Source organism: Eumetopias jubatus, unplaced genomic scaffold (genome assembly GCF_037043125.1).
Source record: "Eumetopias jubatus isolate StellerSeaLion01/CBP00866 unplaced genomic scaffold, mEumJub1_p1.0 scaffold_1, whole genome shotgun sequence".
NCBI lineage: Eukaryota > Metazoa > Chordata > Mammalia > Carnivora > Otariidae > Eumetopias > Eumetopias jubatus.
The window spans coordinates 106800697-106818483 of record NW_028274807.1 but is presented as its reverse complement, the minus strand read 5'-3'; the positions used below and the strand labels follow the sequence as shown (position 1 = coordinate 106818483).

At 39.7% G+C, this 17787-nt stretch overlaps 1 protein-coding gene across 3 annotated transcripts in view; it reads right to left on the bottom strand.

Annotated features, from left to right (window-relative positions):
- Positions 1 to 17787, bottom strand: part of PLCH1 (phospholipase C eta 1) — a 169649-nt gene that overhangs the window by 37621 nt on the left and 114241 nt on the right. For all 3 annotated transcript variants that reach the window (XM_088020892.1, XM_088020895.1, XM_028103164.2), the window contains exons 6-9: positions 17335 to 17428; positions 14836 to 15039; positions 6089 to 6209; positions 729 to 900 (exon numbers count right to left, since the gene is read on the bottom strand). In XM_088020892.1, the coding sequence (XP_087877018.1) occupies positions 729 to 900; positions 6089 to 6209; positions 14836 to 15039; positions 17335 to 17428 (591 nt within the window). The remainder of the gene's footprint in view (positions 1 to 728; positions 901 to 6088; positions 6210 to 14835; positions 15040 to 17334; positions 17429 to 17787) is intronic.

Here is a 17787-nt window from a genome sequence, read left to right as displayed (position 1 = left end):
AAATAATACGACTATCCAAGATGGACTTAGTCCAAACACACAAAATTAACTGGAATTAAGTAAAATCACAAAGTCAGCCATGTGAGATCTCAACTGTTTTTTCTGGCTATTCTTTGTATTAATAATATCCACGGCAGATAGTAAATTTCCTCCCTCAGAAAATCCATTCATAAAATGTCATTCTATTCACCTACTGCTCCTTCGCATACACACGAGTCCTGTGGGGCATTATGTCCGTGCCTGGGAAGCAAGCTCTTCTCACTTACATAACCAAGGCTGATCAACCGTAAAGACTGTTGTCTGTTCTTTCTTTTTCTCTTTTCTTCTTTTGACGGACAGTTATTGGAGCTTGAAGTGGGGGAGAAGAATCTGAAAGAAATACTTTCAGATATGGACACCAAGAGCCTCCTCTTCCTCTGTACCCCCTGCACCTACACATCTATTTCTCGCCAGGGTAAACTCTTACAGACTAAAATAGTAAACACTTGGCTTACAGTATTGATCTCCTCCCTTCACAAAAACAAATCCCAGAATACGTGATCCGTGAATAACAAGCTCTTTCTGAAGGTACAACTACCAATAAAGTGCAACAAGATGCATAAACAAATCTAGATGATCCTTCATGGATTGACTCTGTTGTTCTCTTGATAAACCAGTTTTTAGTCCTTAAGGGAGGGAGGGTTTCGTTGGTCATGAATGCCTTTTATGGCATTCCTTGAGGTAATTACCTTCACTAGGATTTTGCCTTTCAAACTTTGAGGGCTTGGAAGCTGTTTGGTCTCTCCTGTGTCTACAGATGACAGGTCCAGTTTGTCTCCAAATATTCCTTTCAGGTACTGAGCAATCTTCCTCTGTTGCTGGACACTGCAGTGATTCTCAATGGACAGGATGACCGGGAACCTAGGAGCACAGCAACAGATTCTAAAGGCATCACATACAGGCAACTCGCAGGGGTGTTTGAACATCATTCTACATTCATTATGTTCTTACAATCCTAGTGACAGTATTTGTGAGAACCATGATGATTAAAATGAGAAAGATGGAAGGTGCATTCTTTTTTTTTAGATTTTATTTATTTATTTGAGAGAGAGAGAAAAAAAAAAACAAGAGGAGCAGCAGGCAGAGGGGGACACAGGCTCCCCGCTGAGCAGGGAGCCTGATGCAGGGCTCGATCCCGGGACCCGGGGATCATGACCTGAGCCAAAGACAGACGCTCAACCGACTGAGCCACCCAGGTGTCTCATGGAAGATGCATTTTCTAAGAAATGCTGCCAACCAAATATATTTTGCCAGGCATAATGGCTGAACAAAACAAAACCATGTGGGATGACTTCATTTAATATTTTGCATTTAAAAAAGGGCACATACATTATATCTCTTTTAAAAGAAAAAAAAAGAAACAATTTTAAGAGAGATAAGCCTAAAGAAAGAAAACTCATATAACGTAATTTTGTCTTATTTATTCAAAAATCTAAAGGAAGCAAAAATAGATAATGGGGAAAGATAATCTCTTCAATAAATGGTGCTGAGAAAACTGGACAGCAGCATGCAAAAGAATGGAACTGGACCACTTTCTTACACCATACACAAAAATAAACTCAAAATGGACTAAAAACTAAAATGTGAGCCCTCAAACCATAAAAATCCTAGAAGAGAGCACAGACAGTAATTTCTCTGACATCACCTGGATCAACATTTTCCTAGATATGTCTGAGGCAAGGGAAATAAAAGCAAAAATAAACTCTTGGGACTCCATTGAAATAAAAACCTTTTCCACAGTGAAGGAAATCATCAACAAAACAGAAGGCAACCTACTAAATGGGAGAAGAGATTTGCAAGTGATATATCCAAAAAGGGGTTAATATCCAAAATATATAAAGAACTCATACAACTGAACACCAAAGGCCCTCCAAGAAATCCAATTAAAAAATGGGCAAAGGACCTGAATAGACATTTTTCCAAAAAAGATATACAGATGGCCAACAGACACATAAAAAAATGCTCAACTTCACTATCAGGGAAATGCAAATCAAAACCACATGAGATATCACCTTACACCTGTCAGAATGGCTAAAATCAAAAACAAAAGACAAAACAAGTGTTGGTGAGGATGTGAAGAAAAGAAACCTTCATATGCTCTTGGTGGGAATGTAAACTGGTGCAGCCTCTGTGGAAAACACTATGAAGGTTCCTCAAAAAAGTTAAAAATAGAAATACCATACGATCCACTGCTGGGTATTTACCCAAATGAAAACACTAATTCAGAAAGATATACGCACCCCTATGTTTATTGCAGCATTATGTACAATAGCCAAGATATGGAAGCAACTTAAGTGTCCATTGCTTGATAGACAAATGGGTAAGGAAGATGTGGTGTGTGTGTGTGTGTGTCTCTCTCTCTCACACACACACACACACACACACAATGGAATATTACATATTACATACATGTATCCATAAAAAAGGATGAGGTTGTGCCATTTACAACAACATGGATGGACCTAGAGGGTATCATGCTAAGTGAAATAAGACTGAGAAAGACAAATGCCATATGATTTCACTTATATGTGGAATCTAAGAAGAAAACAAATGAATAAACAAACAAAAAGCAGGGTCAGAACTATAAATACAGAGAATAAACTAATGGTTGCCAGAGGAAAGGGGGATGAGGAGCTGGGCTAAGCTGGGTGAAGGGGAGTGGGAGGTACGGGCTTCCAGTTATGGAATGAATAAGTCATGGGAATAAGAGGTACAGCATAGGGCACATAGTCAGTGGGATTGTAATAACATTGTATGGTGACGGTAGCTACACTTGTCGTGAGCACAGCATAATGTAGAAACTCATCAAATCACTATGTTGTACACCTGAAACTAATGTAACATTGTGTGTCAACTATACTCAAATAACAAAAAATAAGCTTCAGGATAAAAACTTAGGTAAATTCAATTTAAAAAATGTCTAAAAATATCTAACAGACCACAGAGTACCATTAAGTATAGATATTTAAAAATATATTATCCGCCCCCAGCTTGAAAATCACTATTGAGGATAAAACAGCATAATGGAATTTCGTGATTTATGGCATCCTATGCCAAGCATTTCAAAATTGTTTGGATAGAATTTTATATACTAGTCTTTACTTTCAGAAAGGAAAAAAAAGTCAAGCATTCACTCTCCCCCAGTCCTCAGGCTCCTGTGCAGAGAATGTGAAACCCAAGTAGACTGATTACCAAAGACAGCCTCCGGAGTTGGTGGCCAAGGCAGAAAGGGAACTCGGCCTGATCACTGATCTTACTCTTCTTCTGACGTTGTTTTTTCTTCAGAGTAAGAAATTATTTCAAATTTAGCTTGTTGTTTTTTTCCTACTTTTCTGTCATATGTCTTCTGAAGTAATAGGCCATATATATTTTCCAGAGCATATAAACCAATATTTAAATTGGCTAATATATCTATGTAGAGAAAAAAAATTTTACTTCTGGGCTTGTATGACAGCACTTGCTTCACAGGAGGGCCTATGGCTTCCTGAAATTACATCCTTTCTTCATTAGTAAAACCTGATGCCAGAGGTAATAGAAAAGATGAACCTTTGTGGCCGGAGTGGGTTACCTTACTCCAATCTGTTTGCTCTTGTGTCCACATGGGTTTCACCCCAGAATGTTAGAAAGAGAGAAAAACAACAACAAGCTAGCTAGAGATTGTCTGTGCAATCACATCAAGGTGTTCTAACGGTGGGTTTTTAAATTAGCCATCTGTTTGTAAAAAGCCTATTAGGATCTAAAGATACTCAACATAAAGCTGTGCTTCTCAACAGGGGACAAGGGAGGCCATGAGGTCCGGCTTCCCAAATAGATATTTGTCAACGTTTCTGGTGGTCACGATACGGGGCGGAGGGTGCGGGGAACGCTACTGATAATTTAGTGTGGAGAAGTCAGGACGCTGTAACCTTCTTAGAATGCACAAGACAGTTCCCCACAACAAAGAATTATCTGGTCCAAAATGTCAATAGTGCCAAGGCTGGGAAACCCAGGTATTAAGAAGGCCTAAGAAAGAAAAGAAAAAGACTGAACTTTTAAAATGTACTAGACAAGCGTATCAACTTTTCGTTTGAAGTGCTCTTCTCCTAAGTATTCCTAAACACGAAGTAAAGCACCGGCAAGTCATCAGAGGATGCTCCAAGGTGGCAGGGCTTTTCAACACCCAACTTCACATTTTGGAAAACAATGGCAAAATCACTTCATCGACTTTGCTAAAACTAGTAGCAATCAGGGTAGAAAAGACCCGTCAGATTTCAGTACTTGGGATGCTTGTATGTAGCAGACACCATAAACCAAACCTGCCATGCAGCACGCATCTCTCATTCCAACACCATTTTAGCCTCATGGTTAATAAATAAGAAGACCAAATATTAAAAATTTTAAAGGCTACTAACTTTTATAACATTAATTTTATGCAATTGTAATTGTTTCTTTTAATTCAAAAAAAGTCATTTATTTGACTTTATATACATAGCTGTCTGGTATATTGCAGGCACCTGCTAGGCAATAAGGAATGAATAAGACATAGCCCCCTAGTTCCAATGAGGTCATGGTCTTAAAGACTCAAAAGAAGGCAGAAAGCCAATAGTTATAACAGAGTGCTATATAGATATAATAGAAATATGCTCAGGGTGCAAAGAACAGAGAAAGGAGCATTTAAATCAGCTGGTGTATCAGTAAGTTTGCCAGAGGGACAATGCCTAAGCAGTCTTGAAGGATGAATAAAGATTAGGCAGGTGGAATAATGGGAAGAATGTGCCGGGCAGAGAGAACAGCACATTGAGGTAGGGAGTTGTGAAAGAACTGGGGTCACTAGGGAATCCAAGAGACAACAAAGGCAAAATCCTCCATCTCTGTGGAGCAATGGTGGAAGAAGACCCTGGAAGAGAAAGAAGAAGCCAAGCCCTGAAGGGCATGGAAGACATGACTGTGCCACAGGGAGCTTGTGAAGGACTTTAAGACATACAACATCATACTTATGTTTTCAGAAAGGAAAATATTGCCCTAGTGTGGAGGATGACCCAAAGAGAAATGAAAATGGAGAGAAGGCAATGGAGTCAAAAGATAATTTAGGAAGTAGAATTGACAAGAACTGACTGAATCTAGAATGGCTCAGGTTTTGGCTAAGACACTGGTAGACAGTGCTACCCCTAACTAAACGGAAATAGAGCCAGAGGAGGTTTGGCAGAATGAGATGCTGAGTTCAATTTGGGATGTGAGCTCTGTGATGGCAGGAGTCTTCTCTTTTGTTCAGTGCTGTGGTTCCCTGCACCTACTGCAGTATGCCTGGCTTAGAGTAGGCACCATTAAATACCTGAAGAAATAATGACATTTGTTGATTTTGAGGTTCCTACGGGATACTCAGATGGATTTTTACAAGGAATTTTTCTACATAGGTCTGAAACTGAAGGGGAAGTTCTGGACATATAATTAAATAACCCAAAAGTAGAACAATGGCAATAACTTAAGAAATAGTGATTATTAGAGGAATGAGGAAATGGAATAGAAGACCATAGGCCAAAAAAAGAGTGAGAAGCAATGACAGCATAGAGGGGAATGTTATAGTAGAAGCCCCAAGAAAGCAAGTATTGAGGAGAAAAGAGTGATCGTTATCCAATGCCAAGGAAGAGTAAAGCGACGCAAGGAGGCTGGACACTTCAGTATATATAGGACACCCAGCAAGTCTGAAAACCTAGCTGTTACTATTTTACTGTAGTGTAAAATAATATCAATAACCTATTTATCGTGTATAGTAACCTATGTTTCCAAAGTTTATGAACACTCTGTAGAAATGAGGTCAGTCTTTGCAAGAACATGCTTCCAGGAGGCAATGTCTTGAGAGAGAATGGGCTAAGAAATAAATGGAGCATGAGAAATTACAAACACGGAGCCCATATTACTTGCTCACAACGTTTGGCTGGGAAGAAAGGAGAGAACTAGGGTCATAGAAAGGGAGATGAGGACTCCAAGGAAGGGTGTGTAGTGCTGTAGTTGTGGTACATCAGCCAATGCTCTGTGTGCTAGCTTAGCAGCCAAGTGTTGCTGTACTTACTCATTCTTCACAAAGGCGTGCTTGTCGATCGTCTCCACAACATCTCTGAAGAGAATTTTTGAAGTCAGAGTATAACCATGGTGGACCACTGGCTCTCCATCTGGGCCATCCCAACAGTCAACTGCCAAAAATAGAACTTTATATCAACAACGCAAAGCTTCTGGTGTCTGCTAATATTTCGGGAACTATCAGACCAATATTATTTTACATTTATTATTTAAGATTATACATGTTATGATCATGACAAAGATATCAGACAGAGAGATGGGTGTTCTGGCATATTTATCAGAATAAGGAATTAAAGATAATAAACGATTTGAGTGCTTATAGTTAACAAAGATGTCATATTCACAAGCAACCTAGCATTTCCTAAGAACGCTCATTAGAAATCCATCTAAATCCAATCAAGTATGCCCAAGGATAGTGATACTTCTTAACAGGTTGTTTTTCTGATGTCACTTCTTCATTTTCAGTTTACTAAAGTCTTTTAGTAAATTGCAGTGACCCTCTCAAATCAATAACAGAGTTTTTCATTACTGTACACTTAAACTCATTATGTTTCTATTCAATTTTCACTTTATAAATTCTACAGTAGCTATAAAATAACAATGACTTCCTAAGTTCAAATCCTCAGGTCCTGCCAAGATTTATGTGAATATGGGCAAATGATTTAATCATTTAAAGACTTGCTTTCCCCCACTGATAAAAGGAAATAATGGTCGAATTTGCTTCGTAAATTTGAGTGATGACTATGTAAAGCTGCTTATAATACTGCACAGTACATAGCAATTGTGATTGTTATTGGTAATATTGATATTGCTATACGTATAGACAGCCTCACTGGTTCCCAGCTGCAGAAAGACAACCCCCACCATCCACCCCGACTTAAGAGTTTGCCTTCCTTGCTTTACACTTGACCACGAGCCTGGTTTCTTAAAACAATGCTTTCACCATGTTGTTCCTTTGCTCAAAAGTCTACTCAACACATAACACAGCATCCAACCCATATACAGCATGTACTCAGTAGATACATGTTGAATTTATTAATACCCTTACAGCAGCTCCTGCCTGCTTAACCCCAAGGTCTCTATCTTTTGGGCTAGAGACTGGCTAGCAGTTCAGCCTGTTATCCACTTTCGCCCTAGCACGCAGCTGGACTACACTGCCCAACCTTCCCTTGCCATGGGATGTAGACATTGAAATGCAGGCAGAAATTATGTGCACCACTTCCAGGTCTGATTTGTGAAAACTTTCCCTACACATTCATCCATACTCTCTCTTCTTTTGCTATCTCTGCAGAAGACATGTGCTGGAGATGGCATGAGCCTAGACCCTAAATCATCACGTGAAAGATTCACCTATTAAGGACACCTATTTTGGACTTTATAATAAGCAAGAAATAAATTTCAGTTGTTTTAAGGCACAGAGATTTTAGGTTTAACTCTTAAAGGAACTTAAGTTGCCATAATACCCTAGCTCCTGTCTGACAAGTCAACCTTATTTTCTCCTACACCTTACACTCACAGACGTGTTCTTCCGTTAGGCAAGTTTCCTCACATACAACCAACCCTACCTCCACGACTCTGCTTCTTTCATTTAGGGTCAACCAAAAGGCCCTCTTTCACTTCCCTTATCTAAATCCCAATCAAGGCTAAGCTAGGATCCCGCAAAGAATCTTGCCAGCTCTCATGACATTGCCCTTCCATATAGCATAGTCGGGCAACTCTGCCTGCCAGAGCTGAGAAAGGTCACAACTCTAGATCTTACTGCTATGAATTTTCCCAATTTTTAAATATTGGCAATTAATCCATTTTTTAAAATCACAAATATGAGCCAAACATTCTGCAGGCTGGATTTGGCTAATGGAATGCCAGTTAAAACTTTGACTTTTAATTAGGGCCAGGCAGTTCATGACCACACCTGTTCTTTATTTTAAGTAGTACCTTCCTCATACGTGTGCTTTGTATATTATATCAGGAAATGGTATGTCCTTTTTTTTTTCTAAAACTTTCAAGCTGTTCACCATAACCCTAATAGGCTTTGATGGTTAATTTTATGTGTCAACCATGCTAGGCTAAAATGCCTAGTTATTTGATCAAACACCAGTCTAGATGTTGCCTTAAAGGTATTTTTTAGATGTGATTAACATTTAAATCAGTAGGCTTTGGGTAAAGTTACTCACTCTCCATAAAGTGGGTGGGATTCATTAACCAGTTGAAGGCCTTAAGAGTAAAGACTCCCAGGTGCCTGGGTGGCTCAGACTGCCTTCGGCTCAGGTCATGATCCTAGAGTCCCTGGATCGAGTCCTGCATGGGGCTCCCTGCTCGACGGGGAGTCTGCTTCTCCCTCTGACCCTAGCCCCTCTCATGTGCTCTCTCTCATTCTCTCTCAAATAAATAAATAAAATCTTTAAAAAAAAAAAGAGTAAAGACTCCCATTTCCTGAAGAAGAAATTCTCCTCAAGCCTGTAACATCAACTCCTACCTAAGGCTCCAACCTCCTCGCCTGCTATACATATTTCAGACTTGCAAATCCCCATGATCATGTAAGCCAATTTCTTAAAATTGACCCAATCTTTCTTTCTCTCATGTATATGAGAGAGATCCTATTAGTTCTGTTCCCTAATAAGTTACCTATATTACAATTAAACATTGGCTGTTAAATTATCCTTGGAGGAAAAAATGGAAAAGATAAAAGGAAAACAAAACTTTCAAGGTTAACACCACAGGAATATAGGAAACAAACTTTAAAGATGCTGTTAAGAAGATCAAAGCTTTTGGGATACTAAAGTAACAAGTTGCACTATTCCTTTGGGCCTACAAATGAGGTCAAACGTCTCAAAGACATTTCCTAAGAGGAGAAGCTCCATCCATCTTTTGACATGGACTTGACATTCTTTCATTTGTCCTTGGATAAAGGTATGGAAAGAAGGAACAGATATTTCAAAGTATGGAATTTGAATAATTTAGACCCTGAGTTGGCCCCCTTGTGGAGGAAAAAGGGCATAACAGGCTTTCTCATAAATGAACAACGTCCTCGCAAAAAGAATGATGTAGACCAGGCAATGCCATGCCCGTTTGATTCTCACGTATACATAAAAGTAGCTCTTAAAACTACGTTGGTCATGAAAGGAGGTGCTCTTCTGCTAGCATTTATAACATAGGCAGAATACCTGTAGTCGAGGATGGTTCTTCTAATGCTCACTTTTTAGATCTATTTCATCACCTGTCTGCTAAATGAGGATAACACTACCAAATGGTAACTGGCATCCTAACACATGGCAATCATAGCCAAGTTCAAATGACAGTGAAGGTTCCTGTAAGAGCTCATGCTGTAATGGAAATTCCTCTAACAAATTCCCCTAGCCACAAAATTACCAGGGGCCAGTTTTTCAATCACATCACCTATTAGAGGCCCCCGAAAGCACCCTGACAAAGCGTTGGTCAGTTCTGCAGGCTAGCCAAGCAGCTAACATGACAGCTTTTCATAATGGAACTTAAAAGCGTTCCATCCTGATAGCGCTTCCAGAGATAACAGGAAAGGTTGTAAACCGATTATAGCAGTGATGCGACATCAGTTCCATAATGACGGTGAAAAATCCCCTGGACAGAACATCCATATTTATCAGGCAACTTGGGCTGAAAATCAAGGGAATGAAAGGCCATGTAAAAAATGTTATCCAGTTTATTTGCTGACAAACCCACTTCACCAAAAAAAGACTTATTAGTCTTCCCCAAGACACTATATATATCCTGACCAAGGATATTCCTCAGCTGAACTAATGGAGACGGAAAATACAACATTATCAAAGCAGAAGCTCAAAAGCGGAGAAATTCTTCAGGTCACAGTACCATGAAGAACCTGTCCAGAATCATTACTCTCTACCTCTAAGTGCTATGCTTGGCAAAAGCTGCTTCCAAAAAATATTTATGGGACCTGAAATTTCCAATCCTTGACCTGCTAGATTCCATAAATCGGGTTCTTTAAATCCTAGCTAAAGCTATTTCAGTGTAAAAACAACTTGATCTGGACTCAAGGTAGATGACATAGCACTGGGTATATATACACCGGTGTCTCAGGCCCAAGCTTCAGCTGTGAGCTCACATCTTCAAAGCACAGGGCTGACAGAAGTTGTTAGGAGAGCACAAAAGATCATGTCATCAAATTCTCAGTCTTCAGGAACATCTAAATATTTAGATGGAAGTCCTAATCTTAAAGCAAATTCCTTCTTTTAAAGCCACCGTCCTCTCAGTGCTTCACTTCACTTTCTCTAGCCTTCCTTATGTGACCTGATGGCCTTCATTTGATCCCTCCTAGGGCTGATCGTGCCATTCAATGCTTGTGCCTCCAGAAAGCACACAGACTTCCCAGAGAACAGTGGAGTAGGGGAGTTAAATCAACTTGAGTTCAAAGCTCTGCTCCCAAGCTTCCTAGCTATGGGAACTTGAGCCCCTTCACCCACTCCAAGTTGGGGTGTCCTCTTGAGGTTATTCCACCCCCTTAAGTTATAAGAATCACATGAGAATGTATGGAGAGCACTCAGTCAGGACCTAGCTCACAAAAAGGGCTGAAATCATAGTAGTTCCTCTGTCCTTCCTACAGTGCATTCTAAGCTGAAGTGATAACCATAATTTTGAACATGAAATAGATCCCAGACAAAGCTGACCAAATCCCTCAAATAAATATAAATTCTTCTCCTCAACAAAAACCTTCCAGTAACAGGAGTTTGACTTTCACTGCCCACTTACAGATTATTCCAATAGTCATAACTTCAAGTAAGCCAAATAACAGGGGAGGGATTTGCAGATACAAGCTGGTGAGGGAGGTATTGGAGAGATTGCATGTCCTTTAAAGTTACAGCAGAGCTGTACATATTCTCAGTTGGTGTGAAGATCTGGAGCAAGGTAAGCTTTTAGAAAGCTTCTTTCTATTACTTTGGTGACTGGCAGTTAGGAAGAAAGAAGGGAGACACAAGAGAAGGTCCATGTTCAATATCATCTACCGCACACAATTTCTAAAAGCTCACATTTTAAAATTAAAAGATCCCTAAAAAAAAACCAAGATTAAAAGTCATCTGTACCTTAAAAAAAAAAAAATCATTTTTACCTTGCTATAAATTGTCTTAATCAGATAACTTCCTTTCTTAATACCCCAAACAAAGCTGGAGGTGAGATGTTCTGATTCAGTATAAGGAGCTGATCATGGGAACAAGGTTAGGCTTGGGTAAGACCCTGATTTTGGAGAGCAAAACCAAAAAAGGGAAGACTGGGTACCTGAAAGACCTGAAAAGCAAAAGAAATACGGCACAGGACATGGCAGTTAACAAAACTGCAAAATGGTCTGGAGTTAACGATCTGTCACTGAGTCATTACAAGTCATTTTCCACACCTGGCCTCCAAGGACATGTCACCATTTAAAATGATAGGCAACCATCACTGTGAATCCAATGAGGGTATGTACCCAGGGAACCTCTATGCATGTCAGACACGTAAAACTTCTTGAGTGCTGAACGAACAAAGGGTTGAATAATGGCTGAGAGCAGAATGTCATCTCAAGACCTTCTAAAAGGTTTTTCTTTATGTTAATATTATATAAGCATCTTCATTACTCAGTTGTTTAAGCTACTCAATTGTCAGTCACTCATGTCAGGTGTTCTCTGCACTGACTGCAAAAATGCCATGTCTTAAAGCATAAATTTCCAGAACACTAAATTTGGAGTGGTTCTAATTGTTTTGTATGGAGACAGTTTTTACTTCCTGTTCAGTTTTAAAATGTTAATTAACCCTTGGAACATGCCAGAAACTCTCTGACAAAGACCCATCCAGGTACGAGTCTTATCACCCTACTCCTTTATTCATTTCCCCTACGCTATTCCACTATCCTAAGAACCTATTATCCACTGCTAATCCCCAGCACATCCCCACCAAAATGTGATTCCTCTTTGCTCCATGGAATCTCCATTCCATCACAAATTCCCTTTTATCATCAGACTCTTTTTGGAGTTCTCCTTCAACTTCCTTATCTTGATTAACAATCAGCTTGCCTGGGAGGACACTACCTTTCTCCACAGACGTTTTTTTGTATAAATCACAGACCAGAAGGCATGCTCTAGGCCTTTATTGCTACTTTTAAATAATTGTTCTCCTCTATTCATTAAAAAAAAAAAAAAACCCCCCACTTTTGAACCTCACTTTATCCAACTCTACCTTTCTGGCATCTTCTAAGTGCCTTACCTATAGCATTCTTTTTGCACTTAAGTATCTGGCTTACAGTTCTTAATCTCCAATTTTTAATCTTTAAAATTTTTAATAATGGATCTACCTGTCAACATCCTTTGTGAGTTAAAAGTCCTTGTGGGCGATTTACTCAATCTCTTAGCTTTGACCTTCTCAATGCTAACAATCTTATCTACACTCTTCATTCATGCTCACCCATGACACACCCTGGATACAATCATCACCTGTAACTACATCCAAAATCCCACTCTGTGATAACAATTCTCTGTTATTTTTTTTATGTGTGATGACAACTTTCTCCATCTTTCTATCTCTTGGAAGTCTTCCCTCATTCTGTAGCCCCTTATTCACGTCTCTTCCTAAGACTCAAGGACCTACCGACTAATTACTTAAAAGAGCTCTCACCAACACCTTGATGATATTTTATACGACTTAGAAATCTAGAGGCTTGGGGTGCCTGGGTGGCTCAGTTGGTTAAGCGACTGCCTTCGGCTCAGGTCATGATCCTGGAGTCCCGGGATCGAGTCCCGCATCGGGCTCCCTGCTGAGCAGAGAATCTGCTTCTCCCTCTGGCCTTCTTCCCTCTCATGTGCTCTCTCTATCATTCTCTCTCTCTCAATAAATAAATACAAATCTTTTAAAAAATAATAAAATTTAAAAAAAAAGGAACCTAGAGGCTTGGATCAATTCTATAATCTACTTCACAGCTCCTATATCTAATTTCCTGGGAATGGAATGGGAGGAGTCTAAGCATGCAGATTTTGTAGAACAAAAGGACAGTTTTTTTCAAGACTGTTTTTGAAATTAACTAGGACTTCCCTAGTTTACCTTGTCAACTCCTTTCCCATTGTTTGTTGATCTTAAGCCCCCAAGCCGACTTCTACCCACTTAACACTTAGTAGATGATGCTCTCTTCCCAGAGAAAGGAGAGGCTATCAGGTTTGAACCCTTCCAAAATCTCGGCCCCCATCTGAAAACAGAACCTGGGTCCTCATTTCCTCTTCTTCCAAGTTTTAAAACCTCCCCAAACTGTACCCCCCAGTTTTCTTCAAATGCAGAAAAATGCCAAGTGACTAACCCACAGCAGCTACCCCCAACTTCCCACTAGCATGTCACCAAAACTATCTATCAAAAGACACCAATAACCTTCCAGCTGTCAAATGTAACCAGACTCGATAATTGGTCTTTGCCTTAACTTACTTTTCTGTTGCATGGGACATTTTTGACCATTTCATCCCTCAGGTCCCAGGGACCATTCTGTGTTAGTCCCCATTGGTTCCCCTTGCTCTTCCTACATCTAACTGCTGGATCACTTAACTAACTCCTCAGTCCTCATTCGCTTGTCCACTCCTCTCTGGGGGTGATCTTGTACACTTTCAAGACTTTAACTATCACATACAAAACTCAGAACTATGAAATCCTTATCTTCCCCGGATCTTTCCATTTTGCTCAGATATTATTATCCAACTGGCTGACAAAAATGTCCATGTGAATGATACAAAGTGACGATAAACTCAACTGATGGAAAATTGAACTCGTGGATGCTCTTCCCCCTAGATTCCCCACGGTCGGTTGTGGCACCATTCACTCATTACAGCTCTCACCCTCCTTTACTTCTTGCACCAGGTCCTGCTGAGTTGACTTCTTTATTATCGATGTAATCATCTCTCCTCCTCCCTTAGTCCAAGTTTTTACAACCCTTCCTTTGAATTGTTGTTAAGAGCCTTCCTACCATTCTCCTTGCTCTCTCTAGCTTCACCCCTGTTTCTCTCCACAAACACATATTCTAAAAAAAATTGTCCTCCTACATGGTGACCCAAGTGATCTTTCTCAACTACAAGTCTGATCATATCACTATATGCATTAAGACCCTTCATTGGACCCTTGTTACCAAAGGCTAGAGGTAGAATTCCTCAAGCCTTTTAACCCTTCATGACTGACCCAAGTTCACCTTCCCAGCCTACCTGTTTCTCATCGCATTTTATCTCACATCTTACTCTTCATACCACCACTTCTTCACCATATATATGATTGGCCTGGTGGAATTCTCACACTGTCCTACTGTTTTTAATGGCCACCCATTCTGCTAAACTGTCAGCTCCTTGCAGACAGACACCTGGATCTATGTCCCCACAATCAAGATCCCAGTAGAAATTTAATAAATGTTGTTGACTGAGAGATCAGGAAGTGTCTTGAAAGCAAAGAGTTACCCTGAACTACGTTTGCCATTGTTGAATCAAAAATATCTTTTGAGGAAAGCTTTCATTTTCATCACAATCTTTCAGCAACTGCAGGTGTGTTTCCTAACTTCTAGTTCATCTCTCTTTCCCTCCTGACTGGACAGTAAGGAGGAACCAGAGAGCATTACAAGTTAAGAATGACTCTACAATGAGCAGAAAAATGGTTCTGGTTCGTGTGAGTGCATAGTTCAGGTCTCCCCTGTCTAGACCTGACTGACTGCCTAAAGGGCACGTTCAACAACACGCAGCGGAGCTCAGACGAGGCACGAACCTTCCACACAGCGGCAGCCCTCCTGTAGCACCCGGGCGTACATATCCACTTTGGACTGAGAAAGGAGCTGGTCCCCAGTCAGGTATGTGTTGTGAGAGGAAGCGATGTAGTAGTTGCACAGCGGCTGATCCATGTCCTGGTACACTTCATGGTGCAGTGGGTTAAATATGTCACAAGCAGGACTACGCATGAAGTTCGTGAACCCTTTGGAAGAAAGAGAGCGAAGTACTGTAGCTTTCCAGGCATAGGTACTTAACCGACCCCACCGGGGACAACAGAGATCATAGTGATTAGCTTATTTACACCAGGACAGCTACTGGGAGGAATACTAAGGCAAGGAGATTTGCTTCAGGTCAAAGAGTGTCAGAAACTGAAAAGTGACTGGGGAATAGCAGTTTAAACATAACGTACAGAAAAATCAGTCGACTTTCCAAGAATTTTGATTGAGTCCGTAGGAGAGGGCTTACTGCAAAGCCATTCAGTAGCTACTGAACTCAAGCTATGATTATGTAGCGCGATCTAATGGGAGACTGATGCAATGTTAAAGCCATACTGACGCAAAGTGCTACACCAATCAACCAGCAACTGGATAAGTTATTAATTTAAAAAACAGTATTGTTAGTACCATAGTTGAGGCAGCAGGTCAAAAGTTAGGCACAGCCTAAATTCAGAGTGTGGTTATTTGACTATGAAATTGGTTTGGGAAGATGCTGCTAATAGCTGGCAACTTTTTATAACTTTAAAATAGTGTTTAAAGATTATGCAGAAATACAGAGGACAAGCTGACGGTCGTGGGGGGGGATGGGTAAAATGGGTACAGGGGAGAGGGAGTACAGGCTTCCAGTTCTGGAATGAACAAATCGCAGGAATACAAGGCACAGCATGAGGAATACAGTCAACGATACCATAAGAGTGATGTAACAAGACGGACAGTAGCTACACTTGTGGTGAACACAGCGTAATATTTAAACTTGTCCAATCACTAAGTTGTACACCCAAAGCTAACATTGTGTATCAGCTATATTCAAATAAACAAATACATATTATGTAGAAAACCCTATCAGTTTTCCACAGTTTTTCAAAACATAATACCTGAGTAGAAGAGGCACTCATTAATATATGAATAAATACAGGAATGATCCACAAGTACCTAAGTGGAATCATCAGGGTAGATTGTTTCAGGTCTTCAAGGATTATGTGGGTAAAACTGTGTCTGTAACTATCCTCTAAGTCTCTGGAGAATTTCTTCATGCCTATCCTTATGTCCATAAAGTAGAAATCATGTTTAATTCCATTTTGGGGGCTCCACCAAGGAAAACGTTCATTTCTTAGTAAAGAAAAGGCCCAGATTAGTTTATCTTCTCCAGTTGTTTTAAAAATGGTATACATTTTAAATTACTCCTTTCTTTTAGTTACCCTCCACCCCAAGAACTAAACCGGGGGTATCAAAATCCTCTTGTCCACACTGAGCCTGAAAGCCGGGAGGAACAGAGGCCAACAATCTAAAATAGTAAGATAAACCATAGCTTTGGATGCTCTTGAAGGCAACGGGTTGCCCCAGTGGTCTTTCGCTAAGATTGTTGGTTCTGCCCGGGACTTGATCTCCTATTGGGTAGCACCATGCAGTTTATTTTCCCACATATTTTAAATACATATAACTTATACATACATGTAGCTATATTCACAATTATGTGTAAGATCCAGAAGCTAGATTCTGACTTTATAACTGTGGGCAAATTACTTAATTTCTTTGAGAGCCTCACTTTCCTCAACTATATAATGAAATAGTTGTATTAACAAAATTTGTGGTTACAACTTCTCCACAGCTACCAACGAGGTAAAACAAGTTCATTGCCAGTATTTTTAAAGAAACATGTACTTTCAAGTCGCCAGTGTCATAGGTTAGTTATTTTGAGACCAGATTTCCTCTTTTGAAATTACCAGGTTGAAGCTTTCCAAAATTAGCCATTTGAGAAAAGTCCAAATATTTCTTGACATCTATCATACACATGGTGGGATAGAGCTGCCTTGCTTGGAGTGGAAAATCATCATCAAAAAAGTAAGAGAAAGAGCAACATTATGGCATCTGTTTTGTAGGAAAATATGCTGTATTGTGAGTTTTATTTGAATCGTCTGTAATCCATGAATATCTCCTGATTTCTTTTTCTAAAAATTTTGCTACAATTTAACTTAGCAGACTGAATTAAGAAATGAGAAATTAAGAATATTGGTTATTTTACGGGAGGCAAACCATAAGAGACTCTTAACTATAGGAAACAAACTGAGGGTTGCTGGAGGGGAGCTGGGTGGGGGGATGGGGTAACCAGGTGACAGGCATTAAGGAGGGCACGTGACGTAATGAGCACTGGGTATTTTATGCAACTGATGAATCACTAAATTCTACCCCTGAAACTAATAATACACTATCTGTGAACTAACATGAATTTAAATAAATCTTGAAAGGAAGAGGAAAAAAAAGAAGAATATTGGTTATTTTACCTTCTATGCCAAGAACATTTTTCGCCTTATTTTCTTCTGAAACCTCAAATTTTCTTACGATGTCAAGACAATACTCTGTTGTCACATTATTCATCTAAACAAAAGAGAACATTAGTAGAGCCCCGGCAATTTCATGAGATATTTTCCTCTATGCTAAAAGGGCCCACTTTTTAAGCATTCCTGATACAGTGCAACGTGTTTAAATGAGCAGTGTTTGAGATTACTAATGTCGCAGTAACTTCATCTTTGGAAAATTCTCATCTCAATCTTCCCATATTATCTCTCAGATTTAATCAGTGAAAACATCCCTTCAAGCACTAGACAAATGTACTCCATGAAGCAAAATTAATAAAATTAAACCAATAATCAATGCAAATCCACTGCCAAAATCTACTTATTATAAACTAGTAGCTCTCTGCAAATTAATATTTTCTACACAAACACTAAAATTTG